Source organism: Hyperolius riggenbachi, chromosome 3 (genome assembly GCF_040937935.1).
Source record: "Hyperolius riggenbachi isolate aHypRig1 chromosome 3, aHypRig1.pri, whole genome shotgun sequence".
Taxonomy (NCBI): domain Eukaryota; kingdom Metazoa; phylum Chordata; class Amphibia; order Anura; family Hyperoliidae; genus Hyperolius; species Hyperolius riggenbachi.
In genome coordinates this window covers 223,233,444-223,249,153 of record NC_090648.1, presented here as the reverse complement: position 1 = coordinate 223,249,153, position 15,710 = coordinate 223,233,444, and the positions used below count along the sequence as shown (strand labels likewise).

General features: G+C 41.8%; 1 protein-coding gene across 1 annotated transcript in view; it reads right to left on the bottom strand.

Annotated features, from left to right (window-relative positions):
- Nucleotides 1–10,525: 10,525 nt before the first annotated feature.
- Nucleotides 10,526–15,710, bottom strand: part of SEC11A (SEC11 homolog A, signal peptidase complex subunit) — a 30,564-nt gene continuing 25,379 nt past the window's right edge. The window contains exons 5-6 of the mRNA XM_068275823.1: nt 12,784–12,841; nt 10,526–11,095 (exon numbers count right to left, since the gene is read on the bottom strand). Coding sequence (XP_068131924.1) covers nt 11,045–11,095; nt 12,784–12,841 — 109 coding nt within the window. The 3' untranslated portion in view covers nt 10,526–11,044. The remainder of the gene's footprint in view (nt 11,096–12,783; nt 12,842–15,710) is intronic.

Here is a 15,710-nt window from a genome sequence, read left to right as displayed (position 1 = left end):
CAAGAATTACAAATTCCCACAAAAGCTGATGGCTGGGTGAAGAATGCATATTGCACTGGGTCGGGGGCCAGAGGATCAGCACCCAGTAAGTACTGGTGCTCCCCTTGACCCCAGCTGCACTCATCATTACAAACCTCCCTAAGGGCCTTTTTCCACTAGCCTGCGATTTGCTTCTGATCGCAAATCGCGATCGCATTTCATAGTGGAAAAGGGCCCTAAGGGCCTTTTTCCACTAGCCTGCGATTTGCTTCAGACTGCAAATCGCAAGGTACATTAAACTAATGGAAACTGCAGCAGCAATTTCCATTAGTGCGATCCGATTGCGATGCGATTTTGGTCAAAGCGCAATCGTCGTCCTGCCGCGTTTTGTATGCGATTGAGCTGGACTATAATGAGTATAGTAGCTCAATCACAATCGCAATCGCATGGTGGAAATTGAAACGCGATTGCGATCGCGATCGGAATCGCGATCGCATTTCATAGTGGAAAAGAGCCCTTATGGGGAGATTCTTTTTTTTTTTAAAAATGCAAAAACAATGCTCAGATCCCTTTAATCTGCTTTTGCACGGCTTCAGGGAAGAAACGGGAGGAGGAAGTTTCCTAACATTTTTTGGCTGGAAAGGGGCTTTGATAGGGAATAAGAGTGTGTGCTGCTAGGTCACAAACACACAACCTCAACAAGAGTTTAGCTTTAATAAATTGAGGCCAGCTTTATTCCCACTTCAAGTGAACAGTAGTCTCTAGGTGCACAACAGCTACTTCACTAAGCTTTCAGTAACAATCACTGTTTAGATATAATCTAAGTGAGGGTTGCCAACTTTTGCCACCTGTCAGAACACTATTTATAAATCCAGATGGGTTTTCTGGAACCGTTTGATTCTTTGATGTTATGGCATTAAAAATGAATAATACCTTCCCTTAATGTGTTGTGTAGCCGGGTCTACATCCAACCACATAGTACTTTCAGTTTCATAAAGGTAATCTGTCTGGAGACAAACATGAAATCTGCCTCCATGGCTAATATCAAAAGCAGAAGCTCTCTGGTTGTCTTTGCTATCTCAGGGCTGGTGCACACCGAGCGGCTTTTTGGGCGTTTTCAGATCCGCTTGCGGCTGCTAATCCGCTTGGTCAATGTATCTCAATGGGGTGGTGCACACCAGAGCGGGAGGCGTTTTGCAGAAACGAATCCTCCCGGGGTGAGGCATTTTTTGGATTGTGGATGCGTTTCTGCCTCAATGTTAAGTATAGGAAAACCGCAAACCGCTCTGAAAAACGGCAGTTCAGAGCGGTTTTGCTACAGAAGCTGTTCAGTAACAGCTTTACTGTAACAATATATGAAATGTACTATACTGAAATCCGCTGCAGCAATCTGCAAAACGCCATAGAAAAATAAAAAAAAGCGTTTAAAAATCTGCTAGCATTTTGCGGATCTGCTAGCGGTTTTTGGTGTGCACAGGGCCTGAAAGTGTACCAGAGGGGATGTGACATGATGAGATGGACTTGTGCATGTACAGTGTCAAGCACACAAATAACTAGGCTGTGTTCCTTTTGCTGCCTAAAAGAGTTAACCATTCTGGTACGCAAGTGAATCACTCCAGTCCAGACCTAGTCGGGCCATAGTGCAACCAACACAGGTAAAGAATTACAGCCATAGAACTCTGGGCCTGGCAGAAAACAGTTTCAGAGTGCAGGAGATAATATACAAATAAAGAAGTCTATTAATAGTTCATATATATTTTTAGCTTTTGGGACACTGAAAGACAAAACAACATGAAACATACTTAATGTTTTCAAACGAAATAACGCTGGGATTCTTAAAATAATAAAATAAAAGTAATTTTCAGAATTAGGACGATAGATACAATTGTTTATCTCAACAGTTAAATTTCACCTTGGCTCCCCTTTAAATTTAGTAGCAAGTCGATGTGTTGATACAAGAATGGAGCTAGTGATGTGTTGGGATGCCCGAACTCCTGGTTGGGGAGTTGCTAAGGATGATTTACAAAAAAGCAAACAGAGTAAAGCAGATTTATGCTCATTTTAGCACTCCAAACATATGCAGCTGAAATAGGGAAAAACATGAACGGTCACTGCTGTTAAATAGACTTATTCAGGAGCTAAAAGACTATAGATGGAAGCAAGCCCACAATGGCAGTTCCTATCTTAATTTTATATCCTAACAGGTTTAAAGGGAAGGTTCAGGGAGGGTGGGTAAAAAATAAAAATCAATTTCCACTTACCTGGGGCTTCCTCCAGCCCGTGGCAGGCAGGAGGTGCCCTCGCCGCCGCTCCGCAGGCTCCCGGTGGTCTCCGGTGGCCGACCCGACCTGGCTCTTCTGCGCTCCAAGGCCCGGAACTTCTGCGTCCCACGCCAGCGCGCTGACGTCATCGGGCCTCCTCCGGGCTCTACTGCGCAGGCGCAGAACTACTGCGCAGTAGAGCCCGGAGGACGTCCGATGACGTCAGCGCGCCGGTGTGGGACGCAGAAGTTCCGGGCCTTGGAGCGCAGAAGAGCCCGACCTGGCAGCCGGCCTGGCCAGGTCGGCCACCGGGAGCCTGCGGAGCGGCGGCGAGGGCACCTCCTGCCTGCCACGGGCTGGAGGAAGCCCCAGGTAAGTGAAAATTGATTTTTATTTTTTACCCACCCTCCCTGAACCTTCCCTTTAAAGGGAACCTGAAGCGAGTAAAATTATTTAAAATAAACACATGATGTACCTGCAAATGAATAGTACATACTAAACTCACCGTCAGTTCCTCTCAGAAGCTCACCATTTTCTTCTTACAGTGATCCCTTCCAGTTCTGACAAGATTTTGTCAGAAATGAAATATACCAGTTGCTGTCAGTTATATATCAGCAACTGTCAGTTACAACTGAATATGCAAGGTAATGTCCAGGTTTCCCTATAGCTCAAGTCGGTGATATTACAGTTTAACAGCATGCTGACCAGGAAGCGGTTATGGGGTAATGGCCATTTTTAAAATGGAGGATGGAGAATTCCATTGATCACAGTGGACAAATGGGACGCAGGAGAGGAGAAAGAGATTGAGTAGACTACACGGGAGGTAAGTATGACCTGTTTATGGTTATTTTGACTTTTTATTTTCAGTTCAGGTTCTCTTTAGGTTACTCATCATTGAAGCTGTTGCTATTATTTGAAATACCCTATTCAGGCACACACAAGACCAGATTTATACTTTTTCTGACCCTAGGCCAAGTATATGGGGGCTCCCTTTCCATGTGCAGCGGTGCCCCTCCCATTCCATGTACAGCTCACTCTTCCATGTGTATCATCAATGTACTGCTGCCCCTCTCTCTCTCATGTACAACTCCCTTAGACATCAGCTTCCATTGTCATGTGTTGCTTCCCTTTAGCAGCCTTCTCTTCCATATGTAGCAACCCCTATTTCATGTCCAGGTGCCCCCTTGGGCTGCAGCGCCCAAGGCCCGGACCATTCCAGAAATCCAGCCCTGGGCACAAATATATTGTTAGTTGTGCAGGAACTCAAAATGCACAGCTTAGGTCTGTGTGGAAGTCCCTTGATTAGCTAATGAGGTAAGACAAATGTTTTTTAAAGCCTGCCTAAATTCCAAATCAGGTTGACCTTGCATTATTAACATTGTACAGATGCAAAGTGGTCAGAAGAAAAAAAAACAAAACACCTTTTACAAGCAGGCTTCCTTATCTCTGTAGATTTAGCTGATGGGTTAACCAGGAATAACCGTGTGACTCTCAGAGGAGGAAGAACACAGACTAGACTACATTTCCCAACATTACCATAGTATTATATGTAACTGAAGGAAGAGGTTTAGCTGCATAGTTCACCGTCCACCTTGTCCGTATTCAATTTTATGCAAAAGATGACCAGGGGTATGTCTCAGTTACTATACTGGTACAGCTTGCTATTGACTTGCAGTTCACAATAAGTAGCACAGTGGAGATGATGCAATACACACATCAGCAACTAACCCCAAAGAGACAAGCTGCAGAATCTTTTTACACTCAAAAAGTTAACATATGAGTGCTTTGAATACTAAGCTGCTAGATGTTTTTATATCTGTGCCTGGAGATGGACTTTAAAGGTCTCAAATAACACTACACAATAATTTAGCATGTAATAATATTGATCATCTAGGGCAGTGCTGTCCAACTGGCGGCCCACGGGCCGCATCCGGCCCGCCAGGCTTCCTGCTGCGGCCCCCCTGCCGCCTGTTCCATGCTGTAGCGCAACTTTTATTTATTTATTTTTTAAATAAAAACCCTTTCCCCATGCTGTGCAGACTATATTTACAGGCTTCCCCCTCTTTGTCCCCCGTGCTGCCGCCTCTAATACACCTCAGATCGGCAGCAGCAGCAGAAGATAGGAACCAGTAACACCAGCGCATGACAGCCGCACGGGGGACTTTACGTGCTGGACGTGACCGATGATGTCACGTCCTCCATTCAAATTCACCGCGCGGCTGCTATGCGCCGGTCTGACTGGCTCCGAGTCCGATCTTCTGCCCGCCGCTGCTGATCTGAGGTGAGTTACAGGCGGCAGCACGGGGGACAACGAGGGGGGTGTTCTGGGCAATCTGAATGCATTTTGTGGGCACATCTGCGGGCAATCTGAATGCATTTTGTAGGCACAACTGCGGCCAATCTGAGTGCATTTTGTGGGCACATCTGCGGCCAATCTGACTGCATTTTGTGGGCACATCTGCGGCCAATCTGACTGCATTTTGTGGGCACAACTGCAGCCAATCTGAGTGCGTTTTGTGGGCACATCTGCGGCCAATCTGACTGCCTTTTCTGGGCACATCTGCAGCCAATCTGAATGTATTTTGTGGGTAAATTTGCAGCCAATCTGAATGTATTTTGTGGGTAAATCTGCAGCCAATCTGAATGTATTTTGTGGGTAAATCTGCAGCCAATCTGAATGTATTTTGTGGGTAAATCTGCAGCCAATCGGAATGTATTTTGTGGGTAAATCTGCAGCCAATCGGAATGTATTTTTTGGGTAAATCTGCAGCCAATCTGAATGTATTTTGTGGATAAATCTGCAGCCAATCTGAGTGTATTTTGTGGATAAATCTGCAGCCAATCTGAGTGTATTTTGTGGGTAAATCTGCAGCCAATATGAACATATTTTGTGGGTAAATCTGCAGCCAATCGGAACATATTTTGTGGGTAAATCTGCAGCCAATCTGAACATATTTTGTGGGTAAATCTGCAGCCAATCTGAACATATTTTGTGGGTAAATCTGCAGCCAATCTGAATGTATTTTGTGGGTAAATCTGCAGCCAATCTGTGTATTTTGTGGGTAAATCTGCAGCCAATCTGTATTTTGTGGGTAAATCTGCAGCCAATCTGAGTGTATTTTGTGGGCAAATCTGCGGCCAATCTGAGTGCATTTTGTGGAGAATCTGCTGCCAATCTGGGGATTGTATCAGTCTGCCGGCCCTCCACCATGTGGTCTGAAAAAAAAACGGCCCTCCATGCCCGCGAAGTTGGACAACGCTGATCTAGGGCAAAGGTGTCGGACTCCAGACCTTGAGTGCCATATCCGTACTAGTATTTAGGATGGGCTGAGAAATGTGTTGATGCGCCACACCTTTCCTGATTAAGTTTCATCAATTAATTTGAGCTGTGCCATACATGTGTTAGGAGCTCAGTCCTTGAGTTCAACATCCCTATGGTGTACAATTATTAGACTCTCTTGGTAATGCATTTAATGAGTGCAACTAGGTCTATAACTGTAGATGATAACAATATAAACAAAGTTCATGCGGGGTTAGGCAAGGATGTCCCTTGTCCCCCATTCTATTTAATCTTGGCATTGAAACAATTATTCAAGCTATCCAACAAGATGAGGAAATCAGAGGTATAAAAACTAGACAAGGCGAGATGAAGATCCTGGCCTATGCCGACGATTTACTCCTAACTCTGACAGATCCACTTAATTCAACAATAAATTGTCGAGATAAATTTAATTTTTTTGCAAAATATTCAAATTTTAAACTTAATAAAGAAAAAACAGAGATTCTAAATATAGGCTGTTCGGCAGAACTCATGGAAGAGATAAAACAGAATAGTGAGTTTAAAGGTAATAATCATGCAATTAAATATTTAGGTATCAATCTTACCAGCAATCTTGATTCGATTTTTAAAAATAACTTTTTGAAAATAGTGGGTGAATGTAAAAAGAAGCTGAGATCTTGGGACCGTCCGTGTTTCAACTTAATTGGTAGGATTAACATTATTAAAATGTTGATCCTCCCTAAACTCATCTTTTTGTTGCAGAGTCTACCAATAGCCATCCCTAATATATGGTTCCAGAATTGGCACAAGATATTCCAGAATTTTATCTGGAACAATGCTAAACACAGAATAAATTATAAATTAGTCATGAAAAGAAAAGACCAGGGCGGACTTGCCGCTCCAAATTTATATAACTATCATAAGAGTGTACATCTGACAAGATTTCTAGAATGGAAAAGGGAGACCACCACTGGTACAGAGAATAAGATATGGCCACGGTTGGAGGAAGAAGAAGCAGATTTTGATCTAGTCTTTACTTGGATCACTAAAAATATCAATAAAGTTTATAACACATCTTCCCATCCGTTGATTAAACCAACCCTGAAATCAGTACTCTGGATAATTGAAAAATGGCAAAAAAAAAACGGGGTTTTCCCCCTTGATAACCCTACGAGATAATCCAGACTTCCCCCCAGGTCTTGACCCAGCTTGGTTTGGCAAACATAATATAAGTCGTGAAACACGTGCTGTAGATATTGGGGGAAACCCCACGCTCGGAATTAAATCGATTCTTGAGTGTAGTGACCAGATTGGTTTTTGGGGTCGCTCCCAGATACATAGTTTCTTCTGTAAGTTTGCCTCGAGGGTGGTTCAGAAGAGGGAGCTGAATAATCTCGAGAGACACTTTTATCTGGGAAAAAAAATGAATAAATCCATTTCCAGTTTATACGCAGACATCTGCGCAGCAGAATATGACCAGGACCTCCCGGCATATTGCAGAAAATGGGAAAGTGACCTGGGGTCCAGTCTGGAAGGGTTATGGCCACAAATATGGGTAAATACTTTTAAAATCAAAGATCCAAGATTACAATTGACCCAATTTAAAACAATTGGTAGATGGTACATGACACCATCCCGTGTTGGTAAGTTTGCAAACCGCAAGGTGATGTGTTGGAGGTGTGGACAGGGGGACGGAGATACCTTACATATGTGGTGGCAGTGCCCGATAGTCAGAAAATTTTGGGATGATTTCATCCTTCTGGCCGGGAGATTGCTAAAAGGAAAATTTGAACTTACCCCGAAGGAAGCAATCCTCAGTTATACAGTTAAAAAAGAAAGCCCGGGATGCTCACTGATTAAAGAATATGGCACGATTATTGCCAAAAGTATTATCGCTAACAACTGGAAAAATCCGTCTGGGCTAGATATAGGAGAATGGTTTGCCAAGATGGATGAACTGTGTAAGAACATGGAGCTGGGAACCACGAATAAGGTAGAAGAAATATGGAGAAGTCTTGTGGCTAATCTTGGTTAGGTTTACCCTGGGGAGGGAATGAGCTGAGAATTCGGAGTCATCAGAGAGGGTTGTTGGGGTTGGAAGTGGGCGGTAATGGTTGGTGTTGGGGTGGGACGGGGGACCCCGGGGAGAGAATGGATGACTGAGTGACTGTGAATGATAAGTCTGAGACGCGTATGTTAGTCGCAAGGTACAGATACCCTTTAAGGGAGAAGATGGAGAGATGAGAGGAGTATTTGCAGGCTGTGGATGGGGCCCATGTATATGATTGTTGTATGAGTAAGATAACTAGATAATTGTCCCAGCAACAGTCAGGTAGTCGGGAGAAATAAGGGCGCAGTGATGAAGAGGAATACAGTGATACCTACTTAACGCTTACCAACTCATGATATTTAAACTATGATGATTACACATTTCAGTTTAGGGGTATGGCAAGAAAAGAAACTGCTAATGCCCCATGTAACTGACTACTCATGAATCTGGGTATGTGTACTGAGTTTAAAAGAAAAGAAAAAAAAAAAAAAAAAAAGAAAAAAAGAAAAAAAAAAAAAAAACAAAGTTCATGCATATGGTATGAGGCCAATAGTGGTTTTAAGCTGCCTACAAATAGCAGGAAACATTTGTAAATGCAGACATAATACAACCACTCAACTGTCTTTATATCACCCAGACTTGACTGAATGACAGCCATGTGGATATGGTTATATGGACTGTAATATTTTTGCCTGAAAATAGGAGGCCGGCTAGTGCCTAAAGCTGGCCAAATATCTGCAGACTAACCCATGCAGCAGATAAAGAGAAATGCCTGATTTTTCAATCACTTCCACACAGCGATGGTTTTGATATGCAATACTAAATCAATATGATCATTGCAGAATACAAGGACATCTACCGACAAGGGTCGTTTGCCTGCCATACCAAACAATTGTTGAGCTGCAAATGGCTGACCAAAATGATTAGGGTGTGATGTTTATGGGCACCTTTGACACTGGCAAGATTAGTGGCTGGACAAGGTTACTAAATCTTTTATGGAACTCATCTTAGTTGGGCAATTTTTAATAATCAAAGGAAAAGTCACAATTCCTGTGATTTTGTAGGCTCACTCTGCTTTTTTCTGGTTTCATTTCTTTACACAAAATAATTGCTCTGAACAGTTACCTCAAAACCTAGACCACCCACTAAAAAAAATAGGGCAGATTTGTTAAAACATATGCAAGAAAAGCGACACAAAAGTGGAGCAGTTGCCTAGGAAGACAAATTTGATTCCTTGATCTGGGCATCTTTACCACTTATGTACCTGTCTTGTTACAATTTGCCTTACACTGATTTTGACAAAACTGCCCCAAAGTGTTTTGACTTTTGAGACCGCAAAGTCATAGGCTTACATTACAGATTTTCTTTCATCTTCAAAAATATATTTTGACTGAAAAGAACTATTGAGTTAAACACTGTTCTTAGCCCCCAACACCTCCAGTAACTGCTCCAATCCAACCAAACATGTACAGAAGCCTAATAGAGCAGCAAGCACTGCAATGATTAACATAACAAACCTCTGCTCCCCACGTCTTTTGGGTAGTGCTGCACTACAAACTAGAGATAACCTTCCCATTTCATCAAAAAAAGCTGTCCACTATATCCTCCACTAAAGACAGAATGGCTTGTGCTTAACTATGGTGTATTTTGTAAATACAAAGCAGACTGGCTACTGCGAGTTCCCGGCGCCTAGGGGTGTGGGTGCAGATGGTGTAAGCGGTCAAATTCATGCAGTAAGGATTTTGTAAGATGGATATTTTAGGTTTCTCCAACACTACAAAAACGATATTCTCATAACCCAAATGAAAAGGAAACCTAAAGTAAAAATAAACGTATGAGATGACTAATTGCATGTGTTTTGATAAAGGCTAATTAAACAGAACTGAGTCATATTGTTAAGTTTAATTAAAATGCTTCATTTTAGGCTTCTTCTTTCTGAACAGCAACTGACAAATCTGCTTTTCTGATTGAAAAAATATATAGTGTACAGGAATCAAGTCTGAGGAAGGTTTAAAAACCAAAAGCTTACTCCTTTTATTTTAAAGTAGCCAATAAATGGTATCATCCAGATTGAAAACCTTTCTTTTATTGAAAAAAACAAAATACAAGTAATGATCATTTGAACTTTCCAACACACTTAAACCTTATCAGAAGCCTTGTTTTGGCTTCTATTTACATTTCAGGAAACCTACTGAATTGATAAACTGTTCCACAAGCTCATTTACATAGATAAAAACTCCAGCATTTTAACTCTTCCTGTACTGGACCACAGAGAGGGACTTCATTTCTTAGAAGGGCTATAGTGCCGTATGTACATATGTTTATGTCATTTCAGGTACGCTTGAAATTGTACCTGACTAGAGACAAAGCTATCCAACGTAAGCACAGGAGGTAAGTTCATGTTTTGTCCATTCCTCTCCCTGTATATTCAGTTCTTAAAAATTAGATTTTTGGCTAAAGTCAACGTTTCAAACTGGAGGAGGCAGGCTTGTCCATATGGGGCGGGGAAGAGGAGGAAATAGGAGAGTAATAGGAGAGAACATCGCCGCAAGTCTATCTCTTCCCCTCTGAAAATGTGACTTTAGCCCAGGGACTGGAGGGATGAAGAGAAGAACGGACAACACACAGAGGTATGTGGATCCAGCATAAACATATCTCTGTGCTTACCTTAGGTCATATATACTTCAAAAATCATGAACGTATATGTGATATTGTGATATGACAATTTGTCATGAGATTGACACTATGTATATACAGTATCAAATATTCTGAATGATTTAGAATACTTTGATGGAACTAAATATTCACTTAAACAGTACATCAAAATATCTTTTGTACAGTAACAAAAGGCATCCAGTTGTAAAGCAGTGAACGACAGGAAGGAGTATAGACTGCATCTTTCAAGGAGTAAGACAATACAAATAAACGGAGTTTAAAAGACAAGAAAACAAAACCTTTTGCTTAGAAAATCTGTTTAGTTGTATAATTTCATGACATATCAAATCATATTTTTCTGACCCCAACATGAAAATATCCATACTAAACATCTTAAGAAAGACGTACATACCCCACACCACATCTTAGCTAGGCACTTCTGAATAAAATGCAGACAGGCTTCATAATTTGATCAATGAGGGACTTTGGTATTAAATATCATAAAAAAAAAATACTACCCAAAGTACAAAATAAAAAAAAGAAATGTAAACAGTGCAGTAGCTATTGATAAATTGACCCGTATGAGGCCACGGAGGTAGAAAAGCCGTGGTTGAGATTGGGCCCGTTTTAATCTCTTGGATCTCTGCATTAACAAGTGAGTGATCACATACACGCATGTATGAAAAATACTGGTCTGAAAAGTAAAACTTTACACTGCTAGATGAGATCTGTCCTTTTATAATTCTCACTCTGACAAGTAACAAATGATAAAACACAGACAAGTCTGTGCGGATTAGACTGCTCCCATTTGCCAGCTTCTCATTCTCGATGTACAAGGACAAACAGTCCAAGTAGGAACAAAACCGCATACTGAAAAGAAAAGAAATCATGAGAAAAGGTTACAAGATTGTAATATTGTAATAACTGATGACAGTAAGAAAAAAAGATATTTTCACTCTCTATATCCATGTGCATATGCATAAATTGCATAAACACAGACAGGTAGGTACATGCCCTTTAGTATACTGGCCAGAGAAAAAAAACAAAACAAGTTTGCCTGAAGAGTTACTGCAAGACAACAATTTCATTTTAAATAAAAAAATACAGATTCCATCATGTGAATTTATCTAACAAAAAGGATGCCAGCCTGGAGAAGCCATGTGAAAGTGAAGCTCCAAAGCTTTGTAGTGCAGCAAGCAGTACAAACCTAGCCAGTGCACTTGGCAGAGGGATATCAGATCAGAGCTTTCCTGAGATCTCATCTACTGTCCAGTGGGACAATGTGGCAAGGGGAACACAGATTCTGTGACATTTATAGTACAGTAAGTGGCAAACCTTTCGGTTGGTTGGGTGCATAACCAAGGTGCCAAGCAACAGCGAAAGTCCAAAGTAGGTTAGCACTCCATTCTACAGCTGAAGTAAAGCATGTGTCAGCACTGAAAACTGACAATTGTTTTAGGGCCACATGGAGTCCCCTTCATCAGAAAAGTGCAGATATACAACCAGTGTATGCACCAGTGTCTGCACTTTTCTGATGGAAAAGGGACCAGACACTCAACCCCCCCCCCCCCCCCCCCCCCGAACAGAACAGTAAAATGCAGGGCGGGATGTTGAGTTGTGACTGCAAAAGCGTACCAGGTAATTAAGCAGAATTTAGCCAGCTGGTAACCGGTTTCATAGGGCCTTTTCACCAATTCAGCTAATAAATTCCAAGATTGATGGACCAACTAAGAGAACACTATTGTCTATTGACTAAAAACAAATTTGGCTTGTAACAATAAACCCAATTATACAAAAAGTCTTGTCATCCACCCTACCAATAGTGGTTTTCTTTGCCAAATTTTCAGACTTAAAGTGACCCTGAGATGGGGCCACATGAATAAAATATAAAATATACATACCTGGGGCTTCATCCAGCCCCCTCCGGTCTGATCAATCCTACAACGTCCCCTTCTTCTTCTCCGTTTTCCCCGGTCCAAGGCCAATTGTGCATGGGTGGCCCGGTTGCACACGCGCTCCCGCTGCGCTCATGTATGTATGGATATTTAGGTAGTCCCTCATATTACAGTAAGAGTGGAAGGGATCAGGCCGGGAGCGAGACAGGGGAGGCAGACTTGTGCATGAGTCGACTGGCAACGACTGACGGATTTTTCGGGGCCAGTAGCGGGCGAACAAAGAGGAAGAAAAAGACGGCATGGGATCGAATCATGCCGGAGGGGGCTGGTAGAAGCCCCAGGTACATATATATTATTCATGTGCCACATCTCAGGTACACTTTAAGAAACTAATTTAACTTAACAAGCAAAAATACATACATACTATTTACAGTGACACGAACATGTTTTATCAGAGGAAATAAAAGTTTACTATTTAAGGCCTCTTGCACACTACATGCATTTCCGATTTGCGATTTTGATTTTACATGCAATTCCGATTTGCGTTCGGCATGCTCTGTTTTTTCAGCATTTTTCTTCTTATTTTGATAGCATCCAGGGAAAATCGGAATTGCAAATCGGATTTGCAGTGTGCAGGGGATCTAAGACGGTAAAATACTTCACCTTAAATTTAGGGTAGTCATTCATGAGGATTGTAACAATTCCTATATAGGGCACGAACCTGAAACATAAAATGAAAAGCATTACTGAAAATGTATATTCACAGGAAATCTAAGATACAAAAGATACAAGGATGATGTGGTGTCGTATATCAAGTATAGGCCAATGGCTGAAGGAAAGATGCCCACTAATGATACAGTCTTGATTGTACAATCTTACCACTTCTATGTAATATGAGGTACTACATAAATATCCATTCAGTGTATATTAATTCTGTTTACTTTTCTACTGTACAGATTTGGTAAGACTGTACAATCAAGATTGTATCATCAGTGAGCACCAAAAGATGCCAATTATTTGTTCTGCATCAGTTTTAAATAGAAATATTTGTATTGCTCCATTTTACGTGCGCACATTTCCCAAATGCTGCTTTTTTTCCTGCATAAATTGCTTTTCTCCGACTAGTGAATGAGCAGGTCATGTTAGCAGGGGCTTGGTATGTCAGTCCGCCCGATGTGAGTACCCACAACTCCCATAGTACTGGTCTTGTTTTCACCTGTATGACGGAAGACAAGAAAAACACCTAAACTACATCTACAAATAAACTTGGACATAGAAAAGGCCTAAAAATAATACATTTAATTCTGTGGTAACAAGGCAAAATTGTTTTTCAAAAAGACCTTGTAGTTTTTGAACATTTTTTTTAAAAACAAATTGAAAGATTAAAATGGTTTTTAAACTGGTAAAATGACATTTTCCTGCAGTAAACTGAGGGCACAGGGAGGCAAATGTGACAGTGGGGTGACAGAGAGGTACACTGTAGGCACGGGGGAACAGAGGTGACACTGGAGGCATATAGGACGTACAGGGGACAGAGATGGCACAGTGTGCTAGTTTATGGACAGATTCAGGTTAAGAACGAACCTACAATCCCTAATTCATTAACTTGGGACTACGTGTACAGCAGTTAAAATGCAAGAAAATAAACAGATCTAAAATCAAATGTGTTAAATGCCAAAGGCTTACATATTATGCTGCATTATTTGTAAGCAAACTAGGCAGTGGTAAAGAACAGGAGTCAAGGCCAGGCTAGCGTTGGAGAGGAATACTGAAGCACAAACAGAACACATCCAGAGCTGCCTTTAGGGGGATAGCAGTGTGCTCTGTATGCAAGCACTGCCTCGGCAGATGATGCGGGTAGGAGACGGTTTTGTATTATGTGAGAATTATTCATGGTGTGTTAATGATGCAAGTCACTGACAATGACCTATGAATGTGTCATTGCTTAACCATTAATAAATCCTGTGATCCTCCTGTACAAACAGATCAGCAACTGCATTACCGTATGCCATGAAACACTAACAACAGGGGGCTAAGAGGATATCAGCATATTGGTGCAGTAAAAAAAGCTGTTATCTGTTTCATAAATATAAATAAAAAACTGAAAAAAAAAATGATTTACCCGTTTGCTAACAGATATTTGATGTCCGTAATGTACACATGTGAAGAGGTAATTTACTTCTGACAAATAATGCACTTGAACAAACTGCCATGTATGGTTTACTAGGACAATAAAATTGCCTGTCCCTTGAATGAAGGATTGTACATTGCTTGCCCCTTGAATGAAGGATGGTACATAGCCTGCCCCTTGAATAAAGGATGGTACATAGCCTGCCCCTTGAATAAAGGATTGTACGTAGCCTGCCCCTTGAATGAAGGATGGTACATAGCCTGTCCCCTGAATGAAGGATGGTACATAGCCTGCCCCCTGAATGAAGGATGTTACATAGCCTGCCCCCTGAATGAAGGATGGTACATAGCCTGCCCCTTGAATGAAGTATGGTACACAGCCTGCCCCCAGAATGAAGGATGGTACATAGCCTGCCCCTTGAATGAAGGATGGTACATAGCCTGCCCCTTGAATGAAGCATGGTACATAGCCTGCCCCTTGAATGAAGGATGGTACATAGCCTGCCCCCTGAATGAAGGATGGTACATAGCCTGCCCCCTGAATGAAGGATGGTACATAGCCTGCCCCCTGAATGAAGGATGTACATAGCCTGCCCCTTGAATGAAGGATGTACATAGCCTGCCCCTTGAATGAAGGATGTACATAGCCTGCCCCTTGAATGAAAGGTGTACATAGCCTGCCCCTTAAATGAACGGTGTACATAGCCTGCCCCTTAAATGAGAGGTATACACTCCTTTCCCCTTGAATGAAAGGTGTACATCGCCTGCCCCTTGAATCAACAAAAAGCATGGTGTTTGTACTTGCACTGGTTGAATAACAGAAAATCAGATATTTCTGCCACATTTCTATTTAAATAAAGTCATTTATAAAAGTTTGAGGACCCAAAATAGGAGCAATGTTGTCGTGGACCATGACAACCTAACCCATTTCTACATAGTTCCATAAAATCAGATCTCATATGGAACAGCTGCTAACGCCTCTACAATGCCAGAAACAGTACAGCATCCATATGATAGGTTTAGCTTGCAACAACATGGTGCAATGTGTTATAATTTAAGTAGGCCTCAGTTATTTGGACTGAGTTAGTCAAAAAGGCTTGATGAGCAGACCTGCCCTTTAAGGGGATTTTCTCTTAGAGAGAAAATCTGCAGTTCTGTCAGCAGAACTAGAACATACCAAGAAGCTGTTCTCTGAACAAGGCCGCAGGTCTCCCTGACCTGGGCATGTACCACCACTAGAACAATAAACATCAGCCATGTTTTGTAAACATCCACATTCCTGCATGTGGGTCAAATGCCTCATTGATTATTAATCGAGTGGGTGGGTATTATGACATCACGAGGTGGCCCAACCAATAGTCTGGTCTAGGGGAGGGCAAATATGATGTCACATTTAACTCTTTCCTAGTCGGTATTAAAACCGAGGGGGGCGATCAGAGCTTCTGCTTCTTACTTTCGCC